We start from the raw sequence: 17,329 nt of genomic DNA, 5'->3' as shown, positions 1-17,329 counted from the left end.
GGAACTGAAGCTCCAGAGTTGAACCTTCGAAGACAAGTTCCTTGTGTAAGGAACTGAAGCTTCAGAGTCGAAGCTTCTTAGAGTATCAAGGAGTCTAATGTATTTTATCTTTACTTTAGACTACTTGTAATTATGTTAAGTACAATGATTATTGATAGGATTTAAGTGGATTTAATTTTATTTGATAAAGATTTTATTTTCCAAATTTTAACTGACTTAATTTCGAAAATATCTTTTATGTTAAAATATCTTTTTGATTAAAAATATTTTTCTGTTTTGATTTTATCTTATTTTTGGAAAAATCTAAGTTGGAAAATTATCTTCCTCAATCGAGTGTTTTACTTTGTCAAAAGAGGTTGAGAAAAATTAGGAAGCCAGTAAAACTAATTCCTGGTTTTGCTTAGCTTGCTGCCCAAGATCCCACTCGTTGCACTTCCTTGTTTTAAGGGAGTTGTGATTAAGTGGTGATTGAGGCAACGACAATTTAACTGCCTAATTCTTTTATAAATAGCCTCGATTTTTAGTTGGAAAAACACACTTGAGCATTACAGTCTTTTAGCTTTTGAAAAGAGTCATAATCCACTTGAGTCCTTGAGTGTCTTTGTACTTAGCAATTTAGAGTTTAATCTTGAGTTGTATTGGGTAAGAGTTTGGGAAAACTCTAAGAGTGTTTTATTGCTTTGAGTGAAGCAAGGAGATAGAGAGACTTAGAGAGTTCGACTGATTGAGGGATCAGTTGAAGGGAGCTTAAGTTCGTTGAGGAACTTGAGTTTAGGGTCTTAATTTGTAATAGGTTGTTTGCCCTATTATTATTAAGAGTTGAGTTTAAAATCCCTTGTGGTCGTGGTTTTTCTTCTTGATTAGGTCCAAGAAGTTTTCCACGTAAAATCTCTCTTTGCACTTTTAGTTTTTATTCGAGTTCCTTTATAAATTCCGCAAAAATTACCCTAGTTCCTCTACAATACAATTCACCCTCCCTCTTGTATTATTCATTCGAGTCAACAAAAAGATTTCACAAATCTTTTTAAAAAAGTTTTGGCAACTACAAAACTAAAAATATATTCTTAACATAATTTATAACCTGTTTTTCAACAAGAAAAAGATTACTTGGATTTTTTGCCTACTTTTGTTTTATTGTTTACTAGGTTAGAACCCGTGCGATGCACGGTTTATAATACAATTCACCCTCCCTCTTGTATTATTCATTCGAGTCAACAAAAAGATTTCACAAATCTTTTTAAAAAAGTTTTGGCAACTACAAAACTAAAAATATATTCTTAACATAATTTATAACCTGTTTTTCAACAAGAAAAAGATTACTTGGATTTTTTGCCTACTTTTGTTTTATTGTTTACTAGGTTAGAACCCGTGCGATGCACGGTTTACATAAAATATATTTTTAATTTATATATTTTTAAAAATAAATCGTTATTATACATGAATATAAATAAGAATTACGTATATTTTGTAATTTTAAATTTTTTTTATTTTCATCAAAATTATGATACAGTATCTGTTCAACGTTGTCTAATTCATAGTTCAATGTAGGAGGTCATTTCTAAGTGTGCATTTTAAAATTGTTTCAATTTCCTACGATAAATTGATATGTTTTAGTTGTAATATAAAAGCTTTCAATATTTAAATTTCAAAAATGTTAAATAAGATATCTTTACAAAAAAAATGACATCATCATTGCTTTTAAGCGGGAAATTTTTTATTGAGAAAGCAACACGTGGGCAATGGTGACGTCAGCAACTTCTGTTTTAGTAATAGTTAATAGATATATTAGAACCTCATGCGAATATAAATTAACGTATCACATACTTTTATTATTCCTCGACTAATACATGATTATAATATTTATCATTCAGTAATATATAACTGCATATAATTATAGATCATCGTGCATAGCACGGGATCTAACCTAGTCACTTTGTAAAGGATCTGTTGTTGTTTTTTTTTCCAATTTTCTTATTTTTAAAAATTAATTTTTAATAAAAAAATAATTTTAATTACAACCCCCATCCCCGTGAAGTGAACCCCATCGTAGCCTCCACTAGCAGTGATCCCCCTAACCTTATCCCCCACCCTCACCCATGGCCTCCACTAGCCATGAAAACCCCACCCTTGCCAAACACCATGGATTGTCGCCCCACACGAACCAACCCCAACTTACACCTCACAAATTGGCCTAAGAATTGCCATTACCGTCACTAGAACTAGGTTGTGTGGTTGCTGGAAAGGAATGAGCTGGGAAAGGGAGGGTGGACGCGACTGACAAGAGAGGGGAAATGGGTGGGGTTGTCGAAAATGGAAGGAAAATTATGAGGGTGGCCGGAAAAGGGAGGGGAAGGGGATAGGGGCTGCTAGATCGGAGGTCAATTTGCAAGGGGAAGGAGGTATGAAGGTCGGAAAGGAGAGAGGAAAATGGAAAAATTGCCCGGAATAATCCCACCTTTGAGTCATCCGCCCAAAATAATCCCACCTTTTGATTATTTTTAAATAATCCGACCTTTATAGTCAATCCGCTCGAAATAGTCCCAACCGGTCATGTAACTTGTTATAACAGGTTACCTAACACGTAGCGGCCTGTGATTGGTCTAAAAAAATTAATATAAAATAAAAATTTAAACAAAAAGTTAATTTTTTTTGTAAAGAAAAAATAAAAAATAAAAAAACAATTAATTATGTTAAAGCCACCCCACCAGCTGCCAAGCCACCCCACCCACCTGAATCCCTGCCCCGACCACCCTAAGTCGGTGCTGATGCTGACTCCAATCCGGCGCCGATTCCGACGACGCGCCATGCCACCAGCAACCTAAATCCCTGCCCCAACCACCCAGCCTCACTCTCTTCCCCTAGAAGGCTAGAACCACCAGATTCACCACCAGTTCCTACCCCAACTAGCCACAACAACCACCAACCCCTGCCAGCAAGCCCGAATCCCAACTCCAACTAGCGCACAAACGAACCCTTACCCCTACCAATGAGATCCCACGCCCAGCCCCCAACCCTTACCCCGCGAAACCCTAACCGGCGACTGTATTATAGCTCTTAACCCTCGAAAATCCCTTTCCCGGTCTGATCCTATCCCCCTCCCCGTCCACCGTCCCTTTTCCAATCGCTCCGACCTCCCCAGCCCCAACCCCAATCCCGATCCCAGATTTTTCGATTTGCCTTGGGTTTTGGTGGTTTTTCGATTTTTCGAAAGGGGTTTTGGGGTGGGTTGGCTGGGGTGGGATGGGATTCCAGTAAGCACATCAGTGGAGGTGGTTTCAAGTCGGTGTGTCAGTGGCGGTGGTTTCGGGTCGGCGCATCAGTGGCGGTGGTTCTGGGCTGTTGGTTTCGGGTAGTGGTGGGGATGGTGGTGCTGATTTGTGATGGTTTTTTTATTTTTTATTTTTATTTTTTATTTTTTTATTTAATTTTACTTTTTTAAAATTGTTTTTGTTAATTTTGGACAAATCAAGTAGTGACACGTGTAAATTAAACTTAATTTTAAAAAAAAATTACCTCTTCAACCGGTTGCTGGTCACCCGAGACCATTTTAAGTAGATTGGGTATAAAGGTCGGATTATTAAAAAAAAAAATCCAAAGGTGGGATTATTTTCAGCGGACGGGCAAAAGGTCGGATTATTCCGGGCAATTTTTCCAGAGGAAAATGGTGGAGTTATCGTTGGTCTTCGGAAAAGGGTGGGGCTAATTAAAAGGGGAATGGGACGAGGTGGCTGCTAGAAATTTTAGGAGATGCTGGATAAGTTAAAGCAAGAGGGTGGTTTCTTTTTTTTTTAATTAAAAATCAATTATCTTAAAAAAGAAAAATCATATAACTAATATATAAAGCTAAACTTTTAGTCAGGTCACGAGACAGCGACACTTGGCATTCCAACTTTTCGTCAAGTGTCGCGCCACGTTGGATATACTAAGATAGACTTCATAAGATAAATTAATTAGTTTCAATCAAATTTGGATAGAATTTTAGAATAAAATTATTAGTTGAGACTTTTATTTTCAATAAAATAGCAATTTTTCATAGGTATAAATTGAATTATAATTTTATTTAAAAAAATAAAAAAAAATAGATTATAACTCTAAAATATTTCATATGTATTAATCGAATTATAATTTTATTCAAAAAAATATTAGATTATAACTCAAAAAAATACCAATCGTTTTTTTTTTAAGAGAGCCCATAAGGGCAGGGGTGATAATCTAGGGGTGGCAAAAACTGACCCGACCCGAAAACCCGACCCGAACCCGACCTGAAAATAGCGGGTTTGGGTTGAGATTTTTGACCCGAAAACTTAAATGGGTTGACACGAACCTGACCAGAAATTAAATGGGTTAGGTTAAGGTTGAAAATTTCAACCCGAAAATTTTAAAAAAAAAGAAAAAAAAAGAAGACTACTACCAACCCAAGCCCAAATCTTTAAGCATAAATCCTAACTCATTTTCACTCTCACAAGCCGTCACCTACATTTTCTCTTTCCTTCTTCTCCTTATCTCTCTTCACTCATTCTCCTCCTTCTATATCCCTCTTCATCCATTCTCTTCTCCTTATCTCTTCTCATTCGTTCTCTTCTCCTTCTCTATCTTCCTCTAGAATGCTTCAATTCATCCTGAAAATCCGAATTTGAACTTCTCTTCTCTGATTTTTTGTGAATTTTGTTCTTTATATTCGAATAATCCTTAAAAGCTCCTATTTCTCTCTCTTCACGCGAGCAAGTCAACAATGTCACGTGAGTAAGCTAGCCACCGTCACTGTCACAGCAAGCCCGACCGACCACCATCGTTGTCACCGTCTATTGTTGGGGTTTTTTATACTTTAGATCTAGTTTAAATTTAGGTTAGATTGTAGATCTAGTTTTATTTTTCTCAAATTTCTGATTATAATTTTTTTTTGATGAAATTATGATGTAAGTATATACATTTTGTTCCTGATAATCGCCTATTCTTCATCGATCTAGTTATTCTGATTTTTTACATATTTTTTTCTGGTTTTTTTTGTTTTTTTTGCGATTTGTTTGTATTGTTTTCTGGGTTTTTTGTTTGAATATTTTTCTGGGTTTTATGATTGATAGATCCAGAAGAATTCAAGGAATGTTGTGTATAATATGTTAAAAAAATTCGAACAGAAAAAAAACAAGTCGAATCAGGTCATTTTCGGGTTCACCCGAACCTGAAAATATCAGGTTGGGTTGGGATTTTCAACCCGAAAACTTAAATGGATCAGGTTCGGGTTGGGGGTCACCTGACCCGAAACTAGGTGACCCGAACACGAACCCGACCCGACCTGATCCGTTTGCCACCCCTATGATAATCGATCCCAAGACCTCCTAGAATCGGGAGGGAAGCTCTAACCACTTGAGCTATCCCTCAGTCCCTCACTCTTAAAAAATATCAAAATTATTATTAGTCATTTACATGCCTACTACATAGTTTAAATCGTTACAAAAACACATCAATTTCTAACTAATTTTGTATTAAAGATATATTCTAAAATTTGACATATAGATTAAAAATTTATTTAAAATTTAAAAAACAATCCGGGCATCGCACGGGGCACAAAACTAGGGGAGTTTTTTCCCGAGTTTTTAGAGAGCCATGTAGGATTTAATTTTTTTTAGCGCGCCACGTAGGATAATAAATTTTAGTGGTAGCCAATTAAATACGAGATTATTAATATATTTTAGAATTAAATAATTTAAATGACACGAAAGCAAAATTGGCGAATGAGATTTTGCAGTTTCAATTAATTAAATATAAAATATTATTTTTTGATGTCAGGAGTTTTATCTAAATATATAACAAAATTTAGCACATAAATATATAAATATAAAAAAATTATTAAAAAAGGGAAAATTCAAACAAACCGTGCATAGCACGCGCTTCATCTAGTGAAAAAATAAAAATAAAAATTCATAACTTATCACAATGCGACACGTGTCCGGTTAACCTTTACAACAAGTTACCGGTTATTTATTCTATTTATGGAAGGTGTATGTTAAAGATCATTTTATTCCGGGATAATCAAGATGTCGTTTTATTTTTGAAAGACCGGACAAAGGTCATAATATTCCTGACTAATTTTCCTTATTTTTCGAACACAGATTTTTAATGTAAATAGTATTCGTAGAAAATATTATATTATAATATGAATTATATGGGAAGGATAATAAAATATTCTTAAAAGTTTTTAACAAAATACTTAGGGATAATAAAATACGGCTACAAAAGAAAATCGGAACAAGTAATAAATACTTTTTATGTAGCCGTGTTATTTTACTATTCACGTAATCATTTTGACTTAATTATTTTACTACAGAGCCATATATATTAAACAATTGTTATTGTATAATTAAATAAATTAATAGTTAAAGTCGTGTCTAGTTAAAATGTAACATTTTATAAACACACTAAGTGAGTAAACACCATGAGTTTGTGATAAGTTTTTTTTAATTTTTTTTTTTTGGTATTTAGAGAGCTATAAAGGCACGGTGAGAATCGATCCCATAATTTCTTGAAAACAGAAGAATAGCTCTAATTGCTTAAGGGGTCATTTGGTTGGATCATTTGGAATGGGTTGGAATAGAATTAGAATCCGTTCTATCTAATTTTTTGTTTGGTTAAGGTTTTTAGTAATGGAATCTCATATTGAGGAGGTTTTAACTCCCCCTTGTACCCATGGAATCCCATTCCACCCCTCTCCCTAATATTCACAATCCACAACTTTGGACTAATATGAGTCTTAGAATCCAAACCTCTCTACTATGAGATTCTATACCAATTTATTCCAACTTAAGTCTGTTCTTTTCAATTTAATTTCAGTTCAATTTAGTTCCGCTCCAATCAGTTCAATTCCTTATTTCTTTCTTAATTCAATTCTTCCAATAGATCAGAATAGACCCTTAGTAACCTAAACACCTCCTAAGTTATCCCTAACTATGTATCAGTGAGTATACACGCAAACTTTTTGATTTATCGTTGATGTCGTCGGTTTGAGACTTTGAGGTGCACAAAACTCTGTAAATCACCATTTCTTCAACCCCCAGAATTGCAGCACCAAAAGAACCCAGATTTTTTTCATGAAAACTGATTTTTATGGCGTCTATAGCTGATCAGGAGCAATCAAACCCTGCTTCTGAAGCTGTATCTATGCCTAAATTTGGGGGAAAACAGAGGAGTAAGAACAAATGGAGGCGGCTTTCAAAGCATTTATCCACTACCTCTGATTCCCCAATCAACACTTTGGATGATGGTTGCCTCATGCACATTTTCAGCTTTCTCTCTCCTCTTCCTGGTTTGTTACTTTACCCTAATTTTATTTTCCCCAATTTGCAGTTTTCAATTTAATTTCGAAACCCTAAATTGATGTTCAATTTGGTGGTTGTTTGCCCTCTTAATGTGATTTTGGATCATTTTATTCTGATTAGAGGTAGACCCATATCGTATTTTGTGGAATTTGATTGTTTAATTGAGCTTAATTGTGAAATTGAGGTTATAGAAGGTTGGAAGTTTTGATTTTTGTAATTGGGTTTTACTGGATTCTTTTGCTGGTTTAGGGTTTGTCAAATTGTTGTGAAATGAATAATTTCTTGCATTAGAAATAGATGAATTGTTTACACTACGAATTGAAAGGTGGCGTCTTGAGACTTTTAAAAATAGTATGACAAACAAAATGCTTGCCTTTGAGGGGGTTATTGCTGCCTTTAAACATTGATTGAGCTGAAATTTGAATGTGATGGGACATACATCTATCAGTTTTTGTTTAGCTGAATGGATTTCGAGGCAGTGACTTCTGTTATTGTACTGGTCTGCTTCAAGAGTTTCCTCCATGAATTCTTGTCGTTGATGTAGTCTATTGAAGAAAAAATACTATAGAAATGATGGGGCCAATAGGTTCTGGAAGCCGTGCCTAATATGTTTGCTCGCTTTTACATTCAAATTTGGGACTTAGGGGTTGCTTTGGCTATGGTCGTGGAAGAAGTGCTTGATAATTGCTTGTCTTTCCTTTTCCCTTTAATTTGCTAAACATTTTTTATTAGGTTGTATAAGACTTTATAATTCATATAGTTGATTGTCCTTATTGGTAGTGCTATAGTTCAGGTGGATGAGGTTTTGTGTTGATGGTGTATGGACTTATTGTCTTATTAGTTTGCTTCAGCGTATTATTGTGGTGTATCAGCTTTTGTCACTTATTACTTTTGAGTTTGCAGATCGTTATAACACCGCCCTCGTTTGCCACAGATGGCGATTCTTGGCATGTCACCCACGCCTATGGTTGAGAGTTGACCGAACTATTAAGGATTATTCAGAACCTGGTGTATTCTCTTGTATTGATGCTGCAGTATCCGCTGCAAAGTGAGTACAAATTAAATTAGCTGAGTGGCTGTCATATGTTCTTAATACAAATCAATTAATCCCACAGGCTTCTTTTCTTTTAGGCCTGGTGATACCATCTTGATTGCTGCTGGAGGGGTCCATTTTACCTCTAACATTCAGATCAAGAAGCCTCTCTGCCTGGTAATATTAATAATCTCTCCAAATAATATTCTTCATTTCATATTTACTGTTGTTTTACTTATTAAGAGAAACCATTGAACTCTTGTAAGAGTTGTAACAGTTTTTCCACACCCCCAGAGGCCAGAGCCTCTGCCCTTTCCAAATGTTTTGATCATTCTTATTTGTGCTCTGTGTGCAACTTGGTATGACTGTGTGAGTCTCCCTCTGTACAGCCATATGCATATGCATAGGGAGTTCGGTGTCGGTGTCAGTGTAGATGTATAATTTAGTTTGCTTCAATCCTTCACCTTTTATCTCTTCCTTTTAGTACAGGTTGGACGATGGTATACTTGTCCACGTGCACATTTGCTTTCTTTTATGTTACCACTGATTATTTATCTGTTTTTGTCTTTTTGATATTGGCCTATGTAAAAGCGATTAGTTTGAATATAATATTGAAAAAGGATATCTAATAAGGTACACTTTGCTTAATAGCCTCAAGTATCGTCTTACTTCCTCCGTTCTATTAATATTGCAACAACGGACTTTTTGCACTATTCATCACTCTTGTTTGACCATATAATACGATTTATATGTTAAGCAAAACATAGTTGTAACGCTCTACTTATACTTTGCTGTATTAATGGAACTTGAAAGCAATAAAGATAATATTTTTAGGGAAGAAGGCAGCTATTTCATTGAATAAAGATTGAATCTTGCAAACAAGGTGGCTTGAGGCCACGACTCTCTACTAGCACCTTTAGGGCACAATGCTCTACACTCTAAGTTTACCAATCACCAGCTACCTAGCACACTCCCACTCCCCTTTTACTTATATGTACACAATCAGCCAAAAAAGAAAGAGGACAAAAAGTTGCAGCTGTCATTCTTAGAGAGGCTCTGCCAGCAATCCTTAACTTGATTGATTTGGTGGCTCCTCTGCTGGGCCTTGCAGCTGCTGCCCTTTCTTCCTTCTGCGCTCATAGGTGATCCAATCCTTGTTGTGCTTGCTACCCACGGCATTCGTTGCATCTTCCCCCCCTACAAGAGTCACCTTGTCCTCAAGGTGAAAGGATGGAAATCTCTCTTGTATGATGGCAGCCACTTCCCAAGTTGCCTCAATGAAGGGCAGTCCTTGCCACTTAATTAAGACCTCCAAGATGTCTGGGTTGGTCTTAGCAGCCCTTATATCCAGCACACTCTCAGGTTCTGAGTTCCAGCTCTTCAGTCAGTTGGGTGGGTATGGTGGGGTTTGCTGTTTGGTCTCCTACTGCGCGCTTAAGCTGAGAGACATGGAACACGGGGTGGATCTTGCAAGTTGCTGGCAGCTCCAGCTTGTAAGCCACTTGACCAATGCGTTGGAGCACCTTGAAGGGACCATAGAAACGAGGAGCTAGCTTCTCATTTGGCCTCCTTGCTAATGATTTTTGTGGGTAAGGTTGCAATTTCAGGTAGACAAAGTCCCCTACCTGAAATTCCTCCTCCCTCCTTCGCAAATCTGCATTGTGCTTCATTCTTTGTTGTGCCCGAACCAAATTCATGTGCAAGTCATCCAAAACCCAATCTCTCTCCTGCAGCCACTCCTCCAGCCAGGCGTTTGTCCCTTCCCCACCTTGATTAGTCTAGGCGGATCCCTCCCATACACTACTCGAAAGGGTGTAAACCCAGTAGAAGCATGATAGGCTGTGTTGTAGGCATATTCCGCCCAATGCAGCCACTTACTCCACGACTTAGGCTTACCATTGATGAAGCAACGTAGGTATGTTTCCAAGGTTTTGTTGACAACCTCGGTTTGGCCGTCGGTTTGAGGGTGATATGCGGTACTCCTCTTGAGGTCCGTTCCTTGCAACCTAAACAACTCTTTCCAGAACACACTCATGAAGATTCGATCCCTATCCGACACAATTGAGGTAGGCATCCCATGTAGCCTAACAACTTCCTTAGCGAACGTCTCTGCGATGGTTAAGGCACTATATGGATGCTTCAACCCCATGAAGTGCGCATACTTGGACAACCTATCAACTACCACTAACACCGAGTCTATCCCCTTAGAATTGGGCAGCCCTTCTACAAAGTCCATTGATATATCCTCCCAAATATTCTCGGGAATAGGTAAGGGTTGTAACAATCCCGCCGGTTGCAATTGGGAGTGTTTGGCTTGTTGGCAAGTACCACATTGCTTGACATACATTCCCACATCTTTACGCATCCCAAATCAATACCATTTGGCAGCCAATCTTAGGTAAGTCTTTGTTTCACCTTGGTGTCCCCCCACCGGACTATCGTGGTATTCGATCAAAAGCTTAGAAATTAATGGTGACTCTCTCGGAATTACCACTCTTCCCCTAAAGAGTAGCTTATCTTCTTCGAGTGTGAACCCATCACGAGCCCCCTGCCCTGCCAAGTCTCCCATGATTTTGCCGAGGTCTTTATCAGCTCTCACCTCCCTCTCTAGCCCTTCCCAATCAATCCTTGAAATTGAAACCAAGGCTGCCAGCTCTCCAACACTCCCACCTTTGCGGGACAGAGCATCCGCCACTCTATTACTCGCACCCGGCTTGAATTGGATCTCGAAATCGAAACCCAACAATTTCCGGACCCATTTTTGGTACTCCCCATTCACTTCCCTTTGCTCCATCACATACTTTAAACTCTGTTGGTCCGTTCTCACCACAAAGTGGCGCCCAAGTAAATAATGTTGCCACTTAACCACGGCCAAGCAAATCGCCATCAACTCCTTCTCATATATAGCCTTTGCTTGCGACCTCGGGCCTAGTAACTTGCTAAAGAAAGCTATTGGCCTCGGTTCTTGCATTAAGACAGCCCCCAACCCATAACCCGATGCATCTGCTTCAATTACAAATTTCTTGCTGAAATTTGGCATCACCAAACAGGGGCTGAAGTTATTGCTCCCTTCAGCCGTTCAAAGGCGGCCGTAGCCTCCGATGACCACCCAAAATTGTCTTTACGCAGCTGCTCCGTTAGTGGTCTTGCAATTTGAGCGTATCCCTTAATAAACTTCCGGTAATAGCCGGTCAATCCAAGAAACCCACGCAACTCCTTCAAATTTTGTGGAATTGGCCAATCCACCATAGCCTTCACCTTCTCCGAGTCCACTGCCACCCCTTCTTGCGACACCACATGCCCCAAATACGCCACCCTAGACTGACCAAACTCGCATTTCTTGAAATTAGCCACCAAGCAATGTTCTTGTAATTTGGACAGCACTACTCTCATGTGTTCCAAGTGACTCTCTCTATCCGGGCTATAGATGAGTATGTCATCGAAGAACACTAGCACAAACTTTCTCAAGAACGGTCGGAACACCTCGTTCATGAGGGCTTGGAAGGTGGCCGGTGCGTTCGTGAGGCCAAAGGGCATGACCAAAAATTCATAATGGCCTTCGTGGGTACGAAAGGCTGTTTTGTGCGTGTCCTCTTCTCGTACCAAAATCTGATGATAACCCGACTTAAGGTCGAGTTTAGAGAATATTGCTGCCCCGTGGAGTTCGTCGAGTAATTCGTCGATGATTGGGATAGGATATTTATCAGGAATTGTTTCCCGATTCAAGGCCCGATAGTCCACGCAGAACCTCCAAGACCCGTCCTTCTTCTTGACCAACAAAACCGGGCTAGAAAATGGGCTGACCGACGGCTTGATGATACCCGCTTCAAGCATCTCCTTAATCAATCTCTCAATTTCATCTTTCTTGGAACAGGGGGTATCGGTATGGCCTTACGCTTACCGGATTGCTCCCCTCCCTCAACACAATAGCATGTTCGTGCTCCCGCTTCGGTGGTAGTCCCTTTGGTGGTGAAAAAACCCCTTGAAACTGCTCTGGAATGCTCCCTAACCACCCTGGCACGGCGGTTTCTACTTCTGCCTTTTTTCCCACCGCCTCCACGCGGTTAATTTCCAGCCATAACCCTCCACCTTCGTGGCGCAATGTGCGGAGCATTGCCTTGAGAGTGATCTTGGTGCGCTCCAAAGCAGGATTGCCCCTCAATGTGACCTTCACGTCACCCACTCGAAAGCTCATGAGGTGTGTCTTCCAATTGTGAACCACGGGTCCTAGTTTCTCCAGCCACTCGATCCCTAGGATCAAGTCGGCGTTGCCGAGTCGGAGTGGGAGGAAGTTATCCACTATCACAAACCCCTCCTTAAGAACGACCCTCACCCCTTTACACCTGCCCCTTCCCACAATGATGTCGCCGTTTCCCAGAGAAACGCTGAACTCACGGTCGCCCTCCACCGGCACCCCTGCTTCTACCACCAAGTCATCGGAGATAAAATTATGGGTTGCCCCCGGGTCGACCAATATTACCACCGGGGTTGGTCCCACCCTTCCTTCGAGTTTCATGGTCCGCGGCGTAGAAAGCCCCACCACGGAGCAAAGAGACGCCCCTGGTGCTATCTCGAAGGTCCAGCGCCTTCATCGCCTCCACCGCCGAGCAACAAGACACTCATCTCTCTATTCTTACACCTATGGCCGACACTCCAACGCTCATCACAGCAAAAGCACAGCCCTTTCACCTTTCTTTCTTGGTGCTCAGCGTCAATCAGCCACCGCGGCTCGTTAGATCTGGCTGAGACAGTGCTGGTGGTCTTCGGAAAGTTTACCGAGGCTTGGGATTCAGATGGGGCTCTGGGCCACCCTTTGAATGAAGAGGCCTGCTGTGTTGGAGTTTCGTATGCACTAATGAGGCCCGATCCAGTTGCGGATTTAGATCCAGGCACCCCAGATCCACTTGCAATTGGTTTACCCGGCCCGAAATAGTTGGGTGCCTTCTTATGCCCGCCTACCCGATTCCTCTCTTCAACCCTACCCGCAATTTCCATGGCCTGTTCTAGGTTGAAGGGATTCATTAGTCTAACATCAGCCTTAATTTCATCCTTCAGCCCATTTATAAAATGGCCCAACATAATAGTCTCGGGTATATCTTCCAACGGCGCTGAGAGTTCAATAAATCGCTTACGATACTCTAACACGGTGGTTTCTTGGCTTGCAGCCAACCACTGCTCATGGAGACTTCCGGCATGAGTCGGTCGGAATTGTCGCAAGACCCTCGCTTTCAAGCTATCCCAGTTCGGAATAGGTCGCCTTCGGTTTTCCCATTGAAACCACCTCAGAGCATCACCCTCTAAAGCGGAGACGGCGGCTTGCAACTTCTGTTCCTCCGTGAGGTTGTAGTGTTGGAAGTACTTCTCCCCCTTAAGTATCCATCCGTCGGGGTCTACACCTTCAAAGAGCGGCATGTCTAGCTTTCTTGGCTTCCACCGGTTGTCGCCGCCGTCGTGCGTCTCATTCCAGTTGCGCATCATGAAGTTGCCACCCTGCCTTTGTTCATGATTTCTTTGATTCACCAAGGTTCGCAGCTCCTCGAAGAACTGAGCTTGAGTGGTGGTATTCACCGTCATCTGAGCTTTTTGCTGTTGCCGGAACAACTCGAATCGATTATCGAGTCGCTGAACAGCCTCCTCCATCGACTTCTTGAGAACCTCCTCCTGAGTCTTCATTGCCGTCTCCACGGTCTCCCGTTGGGTTCGAACCCCCGCCATTTGGTCTTCCAGAGCTTCGCATCTCTGAGTTGCAGAAGTCACCATTTTTAATTTATATATATATATATATATATATATTTTAATAGGCTGAACCCGGAAGGCGGTGGTTGCCGGTGCCGGAGGTCGCAGGACCGCCTGCTCTGATACCACTTGTAACGCTCTACTTATACTTTGCTGTATTAATGGAACTTGAAAGCAATAAAGATAATATTTTTAGGGAAGAAGGCAGCTATTTCATTGAATAAAGATTGAATCTTGCAAACAAGGTGGCTTGAGGCCACGACTCTCTACTAGCACCTTTAGGGCACAATGCTCTACACTCTAAGTTTACCAATCACCAGCTACCTAGCACACTCCCACTCCCCTTTTACTTATATGTACACAATCAGCCAAAAAAGAAAGAGGACAAAAAGTTGCAGCTGTCATTCTTAGAGAGGCTCTGCCAGCAATCCTTAACTTGATTGATTTGGTGGCTCCTCTGCTGGGCCTTGCAGCTGCTGCCCTTTCTTCCTTCTGCGCTCATAGGTGATCCAATCCTTGTTGTGCTTGCTACCCACGGCATTCGTTGCAATAGTCATGTTGTATCTAGTTGGATTCGGCTCATAAAATACTTTCACAATATCAATTTTTTATAATTTTTACTCTTACACAATTATAGATATTTAGCATATACAATGTGCTTTGGGATGCGTAATTTTCTCCTTGTTGCAATATTAATAGAACGGAGGAAGTATTTTTTTGTTGAGTATTGTTGGTCAAAGACTCGTATAATCGTATATGATTAAACTTGCTAGCATTCCTTAGGGAGGTGGGTTCTTTTATGAGTTGTGGGGTAAATCAATAATGTTAGAACATATAGAGAGAAAAAAAAAAAAAAAAATCTCAAATGACTTAGGGCAAGTCCTAGGAGAATCTGAATGTTTCTCAAAATTACCTGAGAATCATATGGATGGGTAAATTACACTTTTATGCGTGCACAGCTGTGCGCTTATAAGAGCAGGTACATTGGTAGAACTAGATCTCCACTCTCTCGCTTCAAGACACTCTCAAGATCTCTCTACCCAAAAAAACCCCAGCAATGGTAAGTGTGTCTTTTTGTGAATACACCTAAGTGTAGGCCAACAAAATTCAAAGAACCATGGACTCATGTCATTTAATGAAGGGGTAGAAGCAGCTCTCCAATTTTAGATTTAGATGGTAATGGTGCAATGGATTGATCTTTTGTTTTTTGTGGTCTTTCACCACTTCGCATCCATTTGTATCTTATTAAAGTAATGCAGCAAATTAAATATGTCTTTAAAGCATGCTTTTCTCAGTTGAGGAATAGGTCAGGTGTATCCTTGCTATCTTTGTGCGCATTATTGTTGCCTTTTAAATATTCTAATTTGATTATTTTTGCTCAGATTGGTGGAGGTGAGCTTCCTGAAGAAACCACTCTTCTTTGTTCCCGGGGCACTGACAGGTTTGCAAAATTTCTTTGCTGTGCCTTTTACTGTTGGGCTTTATTGAATGGGCCTTTCTAAATGATGAATCCTTGCCAAACTTGAGCATTATAAGTACAAGCATTGCTACTAAACCTGTGGGGTTGAAGCCTTTCACCAATCTGATTGAGATGCTTTTTTTCATTTTCCCACTCATTGGTGCCAGCCAGACAATTGAGACAAACCTTCATGCTAGAGAGATTAAGTGATCGGAAATTTTTATTTTTAGGCTTGATTGGTTGGGCATTTGGGTTTATGGGTAGTGACCCTGTATTCTTTTTGGATGCAAATGACAGTATCGTCTGTGCATTGTTTCTTTTTTTGTTAAACAGTGCTCTGGAGCTCCTTTCCACCTGCAAAATTACAAACTTGACAGTGAAGGCTGAGCTCGGCTGCTGCTTGCTTCATAGGAGTGGGAGGTTGATTATAGACAGTTGTCTCCTCCAATGTGAAACCGATCCTTTGGATTATCTATCATGCCCCATAGTGAGCACAACCACGGGGCCAAAGAAGCTACCATCTCTTTCTTCAAACTCCCGCGGAGATGGTGTTACTGTTTCTCGTACTAGGATTGAAGGTGGTGCCAAGGCTGTTTTGACCAGTGGCACCCTTGTGTTGCAGAGTGTACGAGTCATTTATGGTCGTACTTCTGTCCTTTTCTGGTTTGAAGTTGAGCATCAGTCATGATTCACTTCTTCCTCCGTCACTTGTTGTAAGTCTTTGGTAAAATTTCATCTTTTTTTTTTCTTTTTTCATTTGTTAAGTTTTCTTTTCCTTGTATCCTGTATGTATATCAGCTTTATAGTTCATTAATAATTTTCAAGGCAACTGTGTTGTATTTAAAATGGGCATTAGTTGAGTGGTTACAATGTAACTTATGCTAATCAACCACAATTGCCAATATTCCAAAGTGTATGGACTGAATTTAGACTTGTTGGAAATCTAAATCCATCCAATGTATACGCTAGTACGTAGACCTTTGTTTCTCACAATTTGTGGGAATATAATACTTTTAGGTACATTTGTTGGTCGAAGGCCCTGTTCTTTTCGACTTATTATTCTGTACTTCAGCTCAATTCAGTTGGTTTCCTCACTTGTTTGTAGTCCATTCAATTAGAATGCATTCAGTCCAAAAGAACGGGCCTAGTAATTGTCCATTTTTCTATACTTTCTTATTTTTTAAATCTTTTTTGAACTTTTGAAACATAATGAACCAAATTAACTTTTTTTTTTTTTTTGGCTATCCAATTCTATGGGCAAGGATTTTGATCACTGCCGTCAAAACAATTGTTCCACTATGGTATGAGAAAGTTCAATGGATTCTTCCATTAATTGCAAGTTGGGTTTGAAAAACAGGGTTTCCAATGATTTGTTGTGTAGTTCTGCTTATGTGAGAATGAGTTTGAAGAAGATTTCATCAAATGGGTTCCAATGATAGGTTGCCGAAAAGTGTACACAAACATTGTATATCCATGTACAATGTTCTCTTGCGTTGATTTGAAGAAGACTTGGTTGACTTAAGGTATAAAAAGTTAGATGAACTAGCAACCAGGGATACCAAGCAGTCATTATTTCATTTATTTGCTAATTTCGCAATGTACACGTTTATGTTTGGAGCGGGTATGGCAATGACTTTGTTGGACAGTGGCCACAGTGGGTATGTGGATTTCCGTTAATTATCTAGTATTCACAACTGTTTTATACGAAATTGCTTACCACTTGATCCAATGGTCAAAACTGTCTTAAACGACATTAAGTTGCTTACCACTTGAACCAACTCTAGTTGG

At 39.8% G+C, this 17,329-nt stretch overlaps 1 protein-coding gene across 1 annotated transcript; it reads left to right on the top strand.

Moving 5' to 3' along the window:
• Positions 1 to 6,932: 6,932 nt before the first annotated feature.
• LOC110716306 (F-box protein SKIP5-like) lies at positions 6,933 to 16,635 on the top strand. Its single transcript, XM_021894920.1, has 5 exons — positions 6,933 to 7,300; positions 8,217 to 8,361; positions 8,445 to 8,523; positions 15,465 to 15,523; positions 15,875 to 16,635. Exons 1-5 carry the CDS (start codon positions 7,102 to 7,104, stop codon positions 16,227 to 16,229), a joined length of 837 nt encoding a protein of 278 aa, XP_021750612.1. The 5' UTR covers positions 6,933 to 7,101; the 3' UTR covers positions 16,230 to 16,635.
• Positions 16,636 to 17,329: the final 694 nt, after the last annotated feature.

The sequence above is a fragment of the Chenopodium quinoa genome, unplaced genomic scaffold (genome assembly GCF_001683475.1).
Source record: "Chenopodium quinoa cultivar QQ74 unplaced genomic scaffold, ASM168347v1, whole genome shotgun sequence".
Classification (NCBI taxonomy): domain Eukaryota; kingdom Viridiplantae; phylum Streptophyta; class Magnoliopsida; order Caryophyllales; family Amaranthaceae; genus Chenopodium; species Chenopodium quinoa.
Note: the sequence above shows the minus strand (reverse complement) of the source record. Positions and strands in the feature narration are given on the sequence as shown.